Source organism: Nothobranchius furzeri, chromosome 16 (assembly GCF_043380555.1).
Source record: "Nothobranchius furzeri strain GRZ-AD chromosome 16, NfurGRZ-RIMD1, whole genome shotgun sequence".
Taxonomy (NCBI): domain Eukaryota; kingdom Metazoa; phylum Chordata; class Actinopteri; order Cyprinodontiformes; family Nothobranchiidae; genus Nothobranchius; species Nothobranchius furzeri.
Genome location: NC_091756.1, coordinates 61,503,083 through 61,518,420, shown reverse-complemented (window position 1 = coordinate 61,518,420; position 15,338 = coordinate 61,503,083). Strand labels below are relative to the sequence as shown.

At 46.6% G+C, this 15,338-nt stretch overlaps 1 protein-coding gene across 5 annotated transcripts in view; it reads right to left on the bottom strand.

The window, feature by feature from the left end:
* The window catches only part of tp63 (tumor protein p63), a 53,605-nt gene that overhangs the window by 2,935 nt on the left and 35,332 nt on the right, over positions 1-15,338 (bottom strand). For 3 of the 5 annotated variants that reach the window (XM_054734587.2, XM_015976757.3, XM_015976758.3), the window contains 9 exons: positions 15,086-15,334; positions 7,954-8,140; positions 7,759-7,874; positions 5,736-5,845; positions 5,530-5,654; positions 5,306-5,388; positions 5,098-5,222; positions 2,876-3,018; positions 2,440-2,587 (listed from right to left, as the gene is read on the bottom strand). In XM_054734587.2, coding sequence (XP_054590562.1) covers positions 2,440-2,587; positions 2,876-3,018; positions 5,098-5,222; positions 5,306-5,388; positions 5,530-5,654; positions 5,736-5,845; positions 7,759-7,874; positions 7,954-8,140; positions 15,086-15,334 — 1,286 coding nt within the window. The remainder of the gene's footprint in view (positions 1-2,439; positions 2,588-2,875; positions 3,019-5,097; positions 5,223-5,305; positions 5,389-5,529; positions 5,655-5,735; positions 5,846-7,758; positions 7,875-7,953; positions 8,141-15,085; positions 15,335-15,338) is intronic. The other 2 variants (XM_054734589.2, XM_054734588.2) reach the window with 1 other exon arrangement.

Below are 15,338 nucleotides of genomic sequence, written 5' to 3'. Positions count from 1 at the left end.
CCCAAGAACACCATACCTACTGTGAAGCATGGGGGTGGGAACATCATGCTTTGGGGCTGTTTTTCTGCTAAGGGGACAGGACGACTGATCCGTGTTAAGGACAGAATGAATGGGGCCATGTATCGTGAGATTCTGAGCCAAAACCTCCTTCCATCAGTGAGAGCTTTGAAGATGAAACGTGGCTGGGTCTTCCAACACGACAATGATCCCAAACACACCACCCGGGCAACAAAGGAGTGGCTCCGTAAGAAGCATTTGAAAGTCCTGGAGTGGCCTAGCCAGTCTCCAGACCTCAACCCCATAGAAAATCTGTGGAGGGAGTTGAAAATCCGTGTTGCTCGGCGACAGCCCCAAAACATCACTGCTCTCGAGAAGATCTGCATGGAGGAATGTGGCCAAAATACCAGCTACTGTGTGTGCAAACCTGGTAAAGACCTATAGTAATCGTTTGACCTCTTATTGCCAACAAAGGTTATGTTACAAAGTATTGAGTTGAATTTTTGTTATTGACCAAATACTTATTTTCCACCCTGATTTACAAATAAATTCTTTAAAAATCCTGCCATGTGAATTCATGGATTTTTTTTTCACATTCTGTCTCTCACAGTTGAAGTGTACCTATGATGTAAATTACTGACCTCTGTCATCATTTTAAGTGGGAGAACTTGCACAATTGGTGGCTGACTAAATACTTTTTTGCCCCACTGTATGCGCTAAACAATTATTTAAAGGGGTGGAACACTGAAAAACACATTATTTAAATAATTATTTCTGTTTATAATCAATCACGGAGTTTTTCATGCAGGTTAAACATGAAAATAGTGTCCTTCACCTGCATTAGCTTCTGATATCTATGTCACACTGTCACTTAGCATTCATGGACTCACCCATCCTATCTCTCAACGGGGAAGGCTGTTGTTTTAGCATCAAGGAAACGGCAGAGAACGTCTCGGCTAGTAGAAGCTAACCGTTAGCATTAGCAACTCCACAACGTGGCAAGAACTCTGCTTGGGCTGCTGCCCCAGCGACTCAGCCCCAGATAAGTGGACGAAAATGGATGGATGGATCATTCCTGCTAGAGACCGCTGTAAATGTAATGATTTAACAAGTGTTCCACACCTTTAACTTCCTTGTTTTTTAATAACCAATTTTAGTTACTTTTAAGTTTTTTATTACAAATTTAAGCATTTTTAAACCTTAAAAATTCTACATTAAAGTTCAAGTATTTCAAGCGCTCGTAAGAACTGTGTAAAGCTTGGTTTATGCTTGACGCATTCACTTTCCGCGCGGTGATGCGACTCGCGGCTGGAACGAGCTTCACAACTCGCAGCGTTTATGGTTTGTGCGGCTCGTCTCTGCGGTGAGCCAATATTCTCCCAAACTGTAGGGGGCAGCATGGAGCTCTACAGCATGCATCCAACACTACACCATAGTAGAAGTAGAAATCACTGTTTACAACATGGTATTTCAGCATTTTTAACAGCGTTCTCGTATTTTCCGACAGTGCGAGCTATTTCTCTCCAATATTTATTAACAACATGTTGATCACGGTGATCTCTGAGAGCTGAATCATACAAATGTCTGTGTTTACGAACCTCTGCCGTGCCGGTCCGCCATGTTTTTCCGCGTCCGACCGTCCGCGTGGTTAGAAATTTTCCAAGGTGCGCGTTGCGGAAATCTTGGGCCGTGCGGAGACGCGGTGGAGGGGCGTGGTTGTTAAAATGACGCAAAATGACGCAAATTTTCCGCGCGGAGCCGTGCGGACCTCGCGGACGCATCAAGCATAAACCAACCTTAAGAAATTCCTGCTAGACGTGGCCCAGCATGCACCAGAAGTACTAACTGTTGTTGCAGCTGAGGTTAATATTTCTAAATAGCCTGTGATGTTAATCTGCCGGTGGTTTATGTTGTCTTAAAGTCTGGAGCTTTTAATGGCAGTGGTTCACTGGTATCTTACTAGCTGTTAGCTCATCAGTCTGAAGGACATAAACTCTGTTTCTCAAAGCAGAGGCTGTTCAGTAAGCCATCTACAACAGGTAACACGATAATTATAACATTTACACAGAGGTGAATCATTTAGTAAAATTCTAAATGTTTGTAATTCCAAGTTAAAATCACAATTTTATTAATTGTTCTCCAACAATTAAAGGTTGGGTAGTTTGTTTTATGTGATCAAGTACACAAGGAGTAAAAAAAATAAAAAAAATAAAAAAATCACAAACTTGTAAAGTATTATGGGAGTTAATTGGTAACAAAAAAGACGGTCAAAAGTCTTGGAAATGGGAAATAAAGTGTGATGCTGTAGAACTTTATAATCCCTGTATAACTGTTATCCTCTGTTTGGACCAGTAACAGTTTATAATGTGTTTAGTGTAAACTCCTGGTGACTGTAACGCTAATCACGCTCTGGGTGTGAGGAGGTCTGCGTTGCTGAGGTACCTGGAGATGCTGCTGTCCATGGGGTATGGAGGAGGGGGGGTACAGTGGGAGGAGGGCACCAGGGGGAGCTGTGGTTGCAGTGCGTGAGTGGGGCTCAGTGAACTCATGTCAGCGTTCATGGGGAGGTGGGAGCCCATCATAGGAGTCACTGCAGAGACAAAGGGAGCTACAGTGAGCCTTGTCTCACCACGCCGGTGTTTAGAGGCTATGTAGTGTCAACTGTAACGTGAGAGGGGGCCTGCAGAAGCTAATTTCATCGTCATGCATCAAACCAGGTCCTCAAGGAGGATCTGAAGCTGTCTGCTACTGTTTTTTGGGGTGGGGGGTGGGGATGTGTGGGGACACGCTGTCCTGTACTAAAAGCCTGGAAGGGACGGCTGTTGTGGGTTCTGAGGTGTGTGTCCTTAGACAGACAGGACAATTTCAGCACACTTACTGTCAGTAAGGCCTCCGGACATGCTGGATGGGGTTAGAGTGTTGCGCTGGGGGTTGATGAGCTGGCTCACTGACGGCAACTTGTTGACTTTTCCGTGTGTAGGGGAGCTGGATCCGAAGGAGGGCTGAGGCGGCATTGAAGGTCTGGGGTCGGGAGAGAGGAGGTGACAGGCTGTTAACAACATCCGTTAAGAAATCATCCCTTCTACAACACAGAATATCACCCCAAATAAGGAAAAAATAATCAAACAAACTTAATGCAATGAAAATATTTTATTATATTAGGATTATTGTAATAGTTTATCAAGTCAAAAAAGTGCAGGAGGCGGTAAAATCAAAGGATCTGTTTCAAACAGAGTGGTCACATCTGCATGCCACAAAGCACACGCCTCACGCTCCGTTAAAGGGGATTTTATTCAATAACATGAACACACAAACTGTCCCGCAGTGACTTTAGAAAACATGACCAGCACTAGGCAAACAGTCTTCTGAATTAGAACGTCTCTGTCCTCCAAAACCCACAAAAACATTTGAGTCCAGCTCTCAGTGCACCACACATTCTCTTCAGTCATCTCTAAAAGTCAAGTGTGATTAAAAAAACAACAGGCTTGGTTCCTGCACGAGATGTAAGCAGTTCACAAACAGCATGCCAAAGAAACATCTGCCTACAGGTGGCTTCATAAAACACGGTCTCGGTTAACGGAGGAGGGGGCGTCCAGGAGTTCATCAGCAGCAACAGACAAGAGTTCGTGTCCTCAGAGCGGAAACCCAGGACAGCGAGGAGGAAGCAGAGCAGAACAATGTAGACAGAAACTAGACAGAGAGGAGGTCCATGAGAGGAGGAGTCGGAATGTGGAGGTTTCAGGAGGAGCTGCAGTGCCACCTCGGCTCTCCTGAAGGCTCCAGGACCTGGCTATCCACACGGGGGTTTATCAGGCTGCAGGAGGAACCAGAAACAAGAGACAGAGAGCAGAAATAAGGCTCAGTGGCACAGAGGGAGACAGGAGAGGCTCTGGAGAGGCCTTGAGAAGGGTGACCAGCAGGTGGCAGCATACACCCACAGACCACGCAGCGGTTGGTCCGGTTTGAACACACACACACACACACACACACACACACACACACACACACACACACACACACACACACACACACACACACACACACACAGAAAAGGTCTGAAACTGTTTATTTAAACTCTCTGAGGGAAACTCAGGAGTTTAACTAACAAGAAAACAACATAAAAGTTAAAAAGAAGTCTCCTTCTGTGTTCTCGCCACCAAAGACGTAAACTCACTAAACAAACTGAAAAAAGCCTCTTGGGAACCGGCTGTTAAGTGTCTGTTCCCTGAATTCATACTGGTTGAGTGTGTCGGGCAGCAAATCAAACGTAAACAGCGAGGCTGTCAGCCTCTCAGGGGCGTGTCCAGGGAGTGGCCTGGGGTAGCACATGCCACCCTTGGAATCTGACTGGCCACCCCAAGTGCCACCACACTAATTTACCTTTAAATAGGCTTTTCATTGTCTACAAAAGGCTTGAGGGTAAAACAAAAAAGCATAACCATTGGTGCCTCCCATGCACAAAGTTGTGCCTCACCTGGGCCACCCCATTTTAAAAGATCTGGACACGCCACTGCAGCCTCAGTGACACACAAGCAGTAATTACATCACAGGACGTCTCCCGGTTTCCATGGGTTCATGTGAAATAGGAGGGAGGGGAAATGTGTGTAAATGTGTCTCTGAGACTCTTAATTATGTTGGGACCAACAGACAAAGGAGCGGAGGCAGACTTGGTTCTCTGCTGTTGTGCAAACCTGGCCGAGCAGCCAAAGGCATTACCACTGAAGCCTCTGGAGGCTCCTCCAGCCAGGTACACTTGTCACGTTTCATAAGCCTTGGCTCTCATCCCGCGACAGAAAAAAGGGAACAGCCGTGCTCCGTGCCAGACTCGCCCTCTACAGCTGCCGGCATTCAGCAAACTCTGGGTAATTTTACTGGAGATGAGTTATTCCCAGGTTAGACTGTTCAGTCAGCTTTTCTAGATAAACACAGTCGGGAAGTGCCACACACAGATTTATCAGCGCTACTCCTTTTCCTGCATGGGCTCAGGGGTGTGAAATCAGCTGGCCGTCACTGCACGCCAGCATTAGCGACACTGATGATCCTGAATCTGGATTGTTCCTGAAAACAAACCCAAACAGCTCGACTGATTCTTCTACTTACTGTTTCTGGAGGAGGTTCTGCTGCTGCTGTCGGTACGACTCTATTGTGTGCTGGGGCAGGAACTGCATCAGCTCCAGGGACTCCTTGATTTTCACCAAAATGTCATAAATTTCACGGCCTTTGATCTACGAGGGGCACAGAGTTGAACAGTGATCAGACCAACAGAACAACGATTTCAGGCCAACAACGAACAGACGACAACACTTACAGCCAAGCAAAACACTTCCTCATCTGTGGATCTTTTCCTCTTGAAGGTGGACACCTGTATGCCGTGGGAAACTTGGCGGAGGGCTGGAAAGAGGAGGAGAAGGAGAATGAGTGAAGCTGCCCATGTGTTGAGGAGTCAGCCTGAGCCGGAGCAGGAGGGGGGTGGGAACTGTCCCTGATCACTAAAGAGTGAGCTGGTTGAAGCTGCGGCCCAGCAGTACGTACCCTCACTGCTCTTTGTGGCGTCCGTTACGTGCTGCTTGCGGATGCTGTCCTCATCTGCCTTCCGGTCTCGTCCTGGGCAGGCACAGATCCTGGCTTCAAAGCAACGGCGGCCTAAAACCTGTCCACTGGGCCGGCAGAGGGACACAGGACTTGTTAGAAACCGAGACTCACACACTCTGAGACGGTGATGAAACAGATCTTCTTACTCTCTCGTTTCCAGAGTGACAATGATGAGAATGGGGCGTCTGTTCATCCCACCCACGCAGCTGGAGTTGCACATGAAGTTATATAAAATGGTTGTGAACTCTGTCCCCACCTGAGGAGGAGGAGGAGGAGGAGAACACTGACGGTGAGGAGCTAAACGGACTCACACCAAACACAAAACCACTTCAGCTGGTTTCAGTTTTAGCCCAAAGCCAGTTTCTCTCTGCTGGAGACGAAAATGCAAACGGCGTCCTCAAAGGAGTTCCTGAAACGTTTATGAGGGTTCCTCGTTTCCTCGACTGAGTTACGGCGATTTTAAACCGGTTAGACTCCACAGAAGATTTTCTCTTCACATGGTCACAGAGCTGTAGCTCATCTAACCGTTCCTGTGAGATTTCCACGAGTCAGAACTTCACGAAGGGCTGGAAGCCAGAACTTTCTGACCAGATTACAACAAAAGGTTTTCCACGACGATCCCCGATCACTTCAAAACTGTTTTGTGACATTTTATAACATTTCTATTACAAATTTTCTCTAATTTTCTAAAACACCATTCACTTAATCTGATTTGTTGTTGAGGTTTCTAATCTCTAATCACATTCCAGTGATAAACAGGTAGTCATCAATTTACTCAGCTAGCTAAACGTGTTTGTCTCTTTGCTGTTACGCCAGTGAGACTGAACCGTTGCCTTTATTTTATATCTAAGGAGCCAGCAGTGTCTTTTTACCCTTCATAATATTTGGTTGTTTCTGCATCTAATTTATCATTAAGGTATCGTTGCAAGTATAGACATGAAAACGTAGTGGCGCCATTGGGCACAGTAACAGCATTGCCGCCATATTAGATGGGTTACTCATTCTCCAAACCCACCTGGAGTTAACACAGGGTGCATGGACAACCATGACCCCGTTGTTTGTGCAGCTTATTGTTGTAACAACCGACCTACAACTGAAAACAGATCACATGGAATTACTATTCACTTTCCTAGCCTACCTGTTGGGATTTTATTTATTCCATTAGTTTAAATTTTTTATTTAATTGTATCTATATTTAACTATCATGCCATATACCATGTGTCCGATCTTGTGAAAAAGCATAGTAAATATGTTTTATTTTAGTTCAGTAAACGCCCTCCTCAGTAATAAATGCTGGGGGTGAATGGAGAAACATCCAAGATGGCCGACAGCCACCACGGCAGCTCCAATAGGCAGTGCCAGTCCACGGTGCATCTACGTGGATGACGAATGACATTGAAAGTATAAAAACTAGACAGAAGACCACAAGAGCCGAAGATGAAAGGAACTGACTAAATCACACCGCCCTCTAGTGGCAGCTAAATGAAAAAATGCACCTCAAATCAACTAAAATAACATAAAAATCTAACCGGTCTCTTAACGGCTACAGCCAGTGTTCCCTGCGTAAACACTCATCGCAAATGAGACTCTGATTGAAAATTTGCATGTTTTCTATCTGCAGCTATTTTCTCATTGTTTCTAGTGCATGGACGTAATTTTTTTGGGTGGGGTGGGGGGGTGGGGGGGTGGGGGGGACAGGGGGGACATGTCCCCCTCACTTTTTCCAAAGTCAAGTATTGACCCCTGCACTTTTTACCATCCAAAAACAATATTACGCTATATTAAACTGACACTGGTTGAGCTCTAGGACCAAGCAGAAAACAACTGTTTGTGTTGAAGCCTGTTTCCCATTAGAGCATACTGTAAAGATACACCCCCCCCCCCCCCCCGGGTCCCCCCCCACTTCTAAAGTGAAAATTACGTCCATGGTCTAGTGTGTTATTTTATTTTGGATTTCTTTAATCACCACTGCAGCTACAAGCTTGTGAACTGAGGCGCCAGTGGTTGCAACGCTCTGAGTGGCAGGAACGGTGCGTGACTTTAGGGGTCAGCAGCTGCTGTGTCGGAGCAGAGCAGCTGGAAACAAGAGGCCGGGCTGTCAGAGGTGCTGAGGTGTTGCTGACGGGCCGTTCAGCTGGACCCGTTTCAGGATGCTGACGGACAGCTCACCTGGGGAGGCTCGTATGGAACTAACACGCTCTGTCTTCCAGTGATGGAGTCCTCCACATACTGGGCGTGGCTGTTCCCCTCCACGCGGATCAGATGACTCGGCGGTGCTATCTGACCTGGAAGCGACAGCAGATTCATCATCAAACGCTGACAGAGAACAATGACCAGTGAAGTGAGTGGCGATTTGAGACTGACCGTCGTTGAACTCGCGGCTGAGCTCGTGGTTGGGGCAGCGCTTCACCACTTCGGTCACATGCTCAGCTTTCTTGTACACAGGCATGGCCCTGATAACGGCGCCCTGCGGAGGGGGGGTCAGCACTTTGATCTGAATGGGACAGGTCTTCGCAATTTGGCAGTACAACTTCTTCAGGTCTGTGGAGTACTGGAGCGTGAAGAGAGGTGGAGAAAAACACAAGAGGACGTTTAAACATCGCCCGTAACAAAGTGAAACTGTTAGTGAACGGCTCTTTGGGTTGAATGGAGCTGTCACCAGTCGCTAAAACCTGCTGAACACTTCTGATTTCCCTGGAGCAAATAGGGCTTCAACGCAACGCTGTAATTATGACCCAAATAAACAATTGGAGACCTTAAAGACGTCTCATGGAGAGCCTTTGGGACTTCCGAGGAGCGCCATAAAACGGACCCCTCCAGGAGCCTTTAAACCAGGCCTGCTTTCATCTACAGGAGGGGAGTAGTCTGCTGAGAACATCTGATGGCACTCGTCTTACAGAGCAGGGCCTCTGAAGTGGCTGACGAGGTCCAGCTGCCCATTTTACCCACTTGGATGAAAATGAGTCACTCGCAGGTCTGAGAGCGAGACTAATCTCAGGATCTGTCCCTGACTGATGCCAAAGTGTGATGGTTGCTCACGCGGGCTGGCACGCACTCAGGTGTGCAAGCCAGGAGTCATAAATAATGGACGAGCCTTGATCCCCGGCACTGTTGGGATTGATAAGCAGTAAGCCATCAGAAAGACTGAATTGTTGCTAATAGGCATGACCCAACTGTGTAAACAAAGCATTCAAATCAGCGCCGTGCAAGCAGAGCTTTAAATCCTCTGTGTGCAGGAGGCCCAGGCTGGAGAGGGAGGGGGAATCTACCTGTCAGCTTCACCTCTGTGATGAAAACAACAAGTGGAATAAAACCAGAGTTAAAGAAGGGAAAATGCTGGCGGCTGTGTTTGATAATAATGAAACATAAAATTCCACCTCTGTTAAGAGCGCTTCCAATGAATAGGGGAGCTCTTCCCAGTGCCTGGATGTGTTGACTTTAAAGTTACGCAAACTTGGCACGGGCGTCTGAGACGCCTCTCCAGGACAAACCCAAAACAGCGATTTCTCGTCTCCGCTGAACATTCTGGTGAACTGAACCTTCTCTTCAACAAACGTAACCGAACTGCGCGGTGGAAACTCTCTCAGTGCGAGTTAGAATGAAGAGGAATGCTCAAACTCATGAAAAACACAGCGGGCCTCTTTTTAAAGTCTATTTAACCAGATACTTGGTAGGTTTCAGCTCCGTCACACGTACGTCAACAGCGCCGCTGAACTGATCCTTCCCTCAAATCAAAGCTCCTTTCCAAAGGTTCCTTAAAAAAAAGCAGTGAAGACAAATGGTGGTGCTTGTCTCTTTGCTCCTAACCCGATACTCCCCGTACGCCTGTGTCAATCAGCTAAATGAGCTGGAGAAGCCGAGCAGAGACGGGGGGAACAAACGAAAGAGAAAAAGAAAGCAGAGGATTAGGAGGTGAACAGAAAAAGAGAGGTGCTGCTTCAGAGGGTCAGTTTGTGGTGTTGGGAGTAATCGCAGCGCTGGACGTGGAGCTGAAGGCAGAAGCAGCACAAAGATCTAATCAGAGAGGCAGAAAAAACAAAGTTTGTTTAGATGATATCCTACACACACACACACACACACACACACACACACACACACACACACACACACACACACACACACACACACACACACACACACACACTGAGAACCCTCCCAGCCCTCGGGCTACACACTTTGAGCACACCGCTATGAGCAGCTAGAGCTGCTGCTGCTGGGAGCTGACAGCGTTCAGGGTGGAGGACGGCCGGTTGACTGATGGGATTCAGCGGCTCACCTTGGGTGCGGCGCTCAGGTGTTAACATGTAATTATGAGCCTTTCATTGGTCACAATGTGAATTACACAGCCGAGGAACGCACGGGGCGCAACGCAGGGCTGCTTAATCACAACCATCTAAAAGAAATCTTGTGTTTGCAAGAGTTGCACGTGAGAGGATGTTAGTGCACGGGGCAGCGGGAACGGGAAACACGATCGTAACGTGGATGTTTTCGTGCACCAGAACACTGATCCAACAACAGCAAAGTTTGTGAAGTTGTGTCATCGTGTGTCCACGCCGCTCCACAGATGTGGACAGACATCAGGAGCATGCACTTGGAGGAATACTCCATTAAAAAGCCACTTCCTCAGCAGCGCAGGTCGAGGCAGGCCCACAGCTGTAGCCTTCCTTTCTCTCTGACAGGCGCTGCGGGCGCATGCAGAAGTCAAGTCCTGACAAACATCAGGCCTTAAACAAGCACTGTTTGGCGCCTCTGGTCCTGTCTTCTTCATACCTGACAAGTCACGTCATGCCTGGAGCGTCTCCCAAACCTGTTTAATTCAACTATAATCCAAAGGTTTCCCCCCCCCCCCCTCCTGTTTTCAGATGAAACACGAGGAAAGAACCTGCTTTTTATTTAATTACACAAAATTAAAGTTTAGCTTGTAAAAGGGGAGGGATATTATTTGTTTCTTCTAATTTAGACTGAATGAGTTTCATCAGTACTTGTCCTGACCATCTTAGTGATGAAGCCAACATGGCCACTGTCCTCTAGTCTGCAGGCAGGACACACCGCTCACCAGCTTCCACCTCCAAAGGACTAAAAACGGCAATAAAACGAACATAAAAGATGGAGTCTTATTTAGAAGATGTTGGCGTGGACAAAACAAGAATCTAAAACTGTTTTTAATTTTTTCAAAATCATGAAAAATACATTCAGGCTGCAAAACGCGGTAGTGTAATGGAAACTGTAGGAGGATGTGCTTTTCCATGACGATCGTGGAGACATCCCATAACCTCCACAAAAACTTTCCAACTCTGCCTTGAAAAAAAAATCCCCAGCACCTTTCCTCCTCTGCAGCTCCCAGGACTCGTTTCCCCGCGATGGGCGAGTCGTGACAAGCTTCTTGACACAAACAAGTCTCAGCCCCATCTCGTGAGGCGTGGGACGGGCCCGCAGATGTTCCAGGGGCAAGCTGCGTCTTGCCGCCTTTCGCTGGAACACTTCTTCTCTTTGAGCATTCACAGGCTCTCCTCCTCCTCCTCCTCCGGCGCAATGTGAGATGCAGCCATCAAGCTTAAATCTCTCAAAAAGACAGAGCCCTCCGCAAGAGCACAGGGTTCAGAAAAGAGGCACGCTGTATTTACACAAGTATTATCTACAGGCCCTCAATCCATTACTGTAATCCCCCCCGAGTTCTGCTGAGTCCCAGTGATCGCTCTCGGACCGGGACATTCCTCTGCTCTGCCTCTGGGTGGTGGCGGCTAATACGGACGGCAAACACAACCGATCTTCACCCTCACAATAGCCACAGCAGAGGCCGACAATGGCTGCCTCGTTCGCAACACCCCATTAGCACAGAAGATAAAACATCTTCAGCATGGGTGTGTGTTCATGTGACCTGATGCTGTTCTGTCACTGAAGGATGAAAATGAAGGAGTGCCAACTAGGAAACTGTGTGGGAGACATTCTGGGAAAGGTTGACGTGTTGCATGTGTGTGTGTGTGTGTGTGTGTGTGTGTGTGTGTGTGTGTGTGTGTGTGTGTGTGTGTGTGTGTGTGTGTCACACTCATCCTAGACAGGAAGAGGTTAAGGTGTGGGTTAGGGATTAGGTGTGTCTCCATAAGAACAGTCATCAAAAGTAGAGTACACAGTCCACTAAGTCCCATGGAAGATCCCACAGGCCTTCAAAAAGGGCGCATTAGCGGGTCTGTGAGCAGAGCAAAGCGGTGCTGGTGACATCTTCAGTGGCTTTCTGCCATCCGTCCATCAGTCCACCAGTTCAGCTATTGGGCTGAGATTACGGGAGCTTTACCAAAGATCTCCTGAGATCACGTGAGGAAGCCTCCTTTGAGATGAGAACCCACGCTGTAATCGCTCCTCTTTAGAAAAGGCAGGCTGCAGCGGAGCGGAGGAAAGGGGCCGCTTCCGTGCTTCCACGTGGAAAAGTTCACCACTGAGTCTGGAGAGTCGTGATGGTGAATGACGTTCAGGACGGGATTTGTTTAGAGCCCTCGTGTTTTTTCTGATTTTATGCTTCAAAAAGAAAAATTTGTAGATCGTAAAATCATTTTTGTGCTATTAACTTTGACAATAAATCAACATTATTTCACAGTTTTGTGTATTTATTCTCATTTTCTGTTATTTTAAAGCAAGAATTTGGAATTAGGATTAAAAGTCTCAGCAGCCCCTGACACAGATGAGGAAGGGTGAATCAGACCCATCCAGCCGGGCTTACATCAGGTGTTGTGACTGCTTCCCGCTGTGTGTGTGATGGGATGCGTAGTAAGGCAGGCCGTGGGGCGTGCCTCTCAAACCGCAGTCCCAGCCGCCTCATGGTTGCGCATCAGACAAGCACTTTTGTTTTTAGGCTGCGAAAATGAGAGGGATGAGCGAGGCAGTGTGGGAAATGGGCGAGTGTCACAATCCCACAGTTGGAGTGGCTAATGAGTACGGTGAGCACTCCCTAGGTTTACTTGGAAGGCACAGCGCCGTGCGTCGAGTAAGTGGGGGGGGGGGGGGAGGTGGCGATGAGTCAAGCAGCCATGTTTGTAAACCAGTTCAGGTGATCCTTTATGTCATTATTACCTGGAAGCCCATGATGCAACTTGTGTCTGCCACATCCCGAGTCTTATTCTGTCAGCGGCAGCTGCCCCCTGCAGATTCCTCCAATCAAATCAGCCCAAATGAAAGATGTCTAAAACACCGGAGCTAAGCCTCTGTGCGCCGTGTTGTCTGCTGGAGTGCACAAATAGACCAAACTAGTTGGACTGTTGCGGTGTCTGCAGAGAGGAGTGCACATTATGCACAAACAACCAAACAGGTGGAGCAGTGATGCACCACACAACCCAATCACAGAGCCGGAGGAGCTGGTTGTGTTGGTTGTCTGCATGTCACACGGTGACATCCAGCTAAACAGGACAACACCGCACCTGGACTAACGATTGTACTTGTTTACTTCTTTCAACCACCAAACACGAGTAAACACGTGTCTGAGTTGTGGGGGAACAGGTAAAGCATGACCAACAGATCAGAACGGAGGAAGGCTAGCGCTTCTTCGTTTCCTTTTTGTTTGTTTGTTTGAGGGATTCTCCAGTAAAAATGCAACTTTGGTAACACTTTACAATAAGGGTCCCTTTATTAATGCATTATTAAACATTAATAAACAAAAGGTGCATTTATTAACATCATCATTATTGTTAACTATTACGTGTCCTTAAGGTTAGGACAAGTAGGGGGGGGGGTCTTCTATGTAATGCATTAGATAATATTAAGCAGTTAATACTTTATTGAATAGTTTGTTCATGCTTAATAATGCACTAAGTAGCATTAATAAAGGGACCCTTATTGTAAAATGTTACCAAAACTTTTTCTGGCAGCTTTCTAAATAAGCTTCTTTGATTCCATTTGTTGTTTTATTATTATTTATTTATTTTTCCGGATCAGTCATTAGCAAACTTATATCTTGTTTAGGCATAACAAGTTACAGAAATACAAAAATAAGCAATAACAACAATAACAATAAACCCGACTTTGCTAATAAAAACCAAAACAAAAGACACTTGCGTCGTTGCTTTTTGCACCGCGTCATCAGCCGTCTGCCGATGGAGCGTTTCCACATCTTTTGGTTGTGTTTGTGAAAATGTCGACAACGACATAGTCAAGATAACTTTGACCTGACGTGATGACCCTCCAAGAGCTTTGGGCTGAGCTCTTGGTGAACAGCAGACGAAGAACTGTGACGGTACATCACTCGGGTCTAGTATCAGATCTGGTTTTTATGGAAATCCCAGTCAGATTTCTGCTGTTGATGCTTGATGCAAAAACGATGTTAACTTTGTTTTAAATGGAACAAAAAAACGGAGGAAATTATCTTTTTAACAGACTGTTTAAAATGTGCGCCGTTGCTCTTTCATAGTTTTTATGAGCCATCCTTGCTTGGATGTGGAAATACACAGATTAAGAATACAAGGGCCCATTTCTAATCCAGTGGCGTGTCCAGATCTTTTAAAATGGGGTGGCACCAATGGTTATGCTTTTTTTTGTTTCACCCCCAAGCCTTTTGTGGACAATGAAGAGCCCATTTAAAGGTAAATTAGTGTGGTGGCACCTGGGGTGGCCAATTAGATTCCAAGGGTGGCATGTGCTACCCCAGGCCACCCCCTGGACACGCCCCTGTTCTAATCCAGTGTAGCGTTCTGGTCAACCAAAGTGAAATCTTTTACTTAAAAAAAATAAAGTAGGAAGGCTGAAACATCCCTGATGAAGTTATAAGTTATGATTCTGAAAACTCAGAAAGAAATCTGGCTCCTTTAAACATAGACTCAAACATTCCTCACCATTGTAGAACATAAAGTTAATTTTGCCACAAAGCAAAGTAACTTTTATTTAATAGGGTTACTTTGATCCTCTAGGATTACTTTTGGAGCTAAAGCAGTGAACATGTTCTGTAATGACGGTGTGTGAGGTAAGTGATGGTCCCCCCACGGCTCCCCCTTGCCCTTTCTGTCAGCGACCTCACCATAAATGCCCGAGGTTTGGCGATGATCTATACATCTCAGGTGACATTCCTCCCTGCCAGATGCAATCGTGCAAAGCAGGACTTCAACATACGCCTGAATCTGCCTAGAGCATCCGCAGTCAGATAAGGAGTTCAAACATAAAGAGGTCCCTTTAACCTCTAACCTGACCAACAACGGCCTCATTTTATGGCAGGTCACACATTAGAGAGGATCTCAGATCCAAGAGGTGGAAGATGGCTGCTCACATGTTTTAACGGAAATGAGAAAAAGTTAATTTTACGTTTTTCTTGGATAAAAACAAAAAGAAACACTGAGAAACCCGAATGTTTAGAACAAAGGAAGAAACAGGTTTGAGTCTATAACAACACGGTCACCAACTTACCTGGTTGTTCAAACTCTCAGCAATAGATTAAATATGCTTTTTAGTCACTATACAACAAAAGGTAACATTTTTCTTCTTCTAGAATAAAAACACCTGAGAGTTCGACTGTTCTTACCGTCCAGGTGGCAGATTTTGCTGTACTGGACTGCTGGAAGGACACATCAAAGGTGTGTGGTCCGGCATAATCGGTGTTGGATGGGATGGCAGGTGATGGAGAAAGGGCGTCGAAGGTGGAGCTGGGCTGGGCGTAGGGTGATGGAGCTGTCACGTTGTTCTGAGTGTGCTCATTGTTGTAGGGGCTGGTGGAGGTCGAGCCCGTACTCTGCTCGATGCCATTCAGGAGCTCCAGGTTTGTGTACTGCGACTGA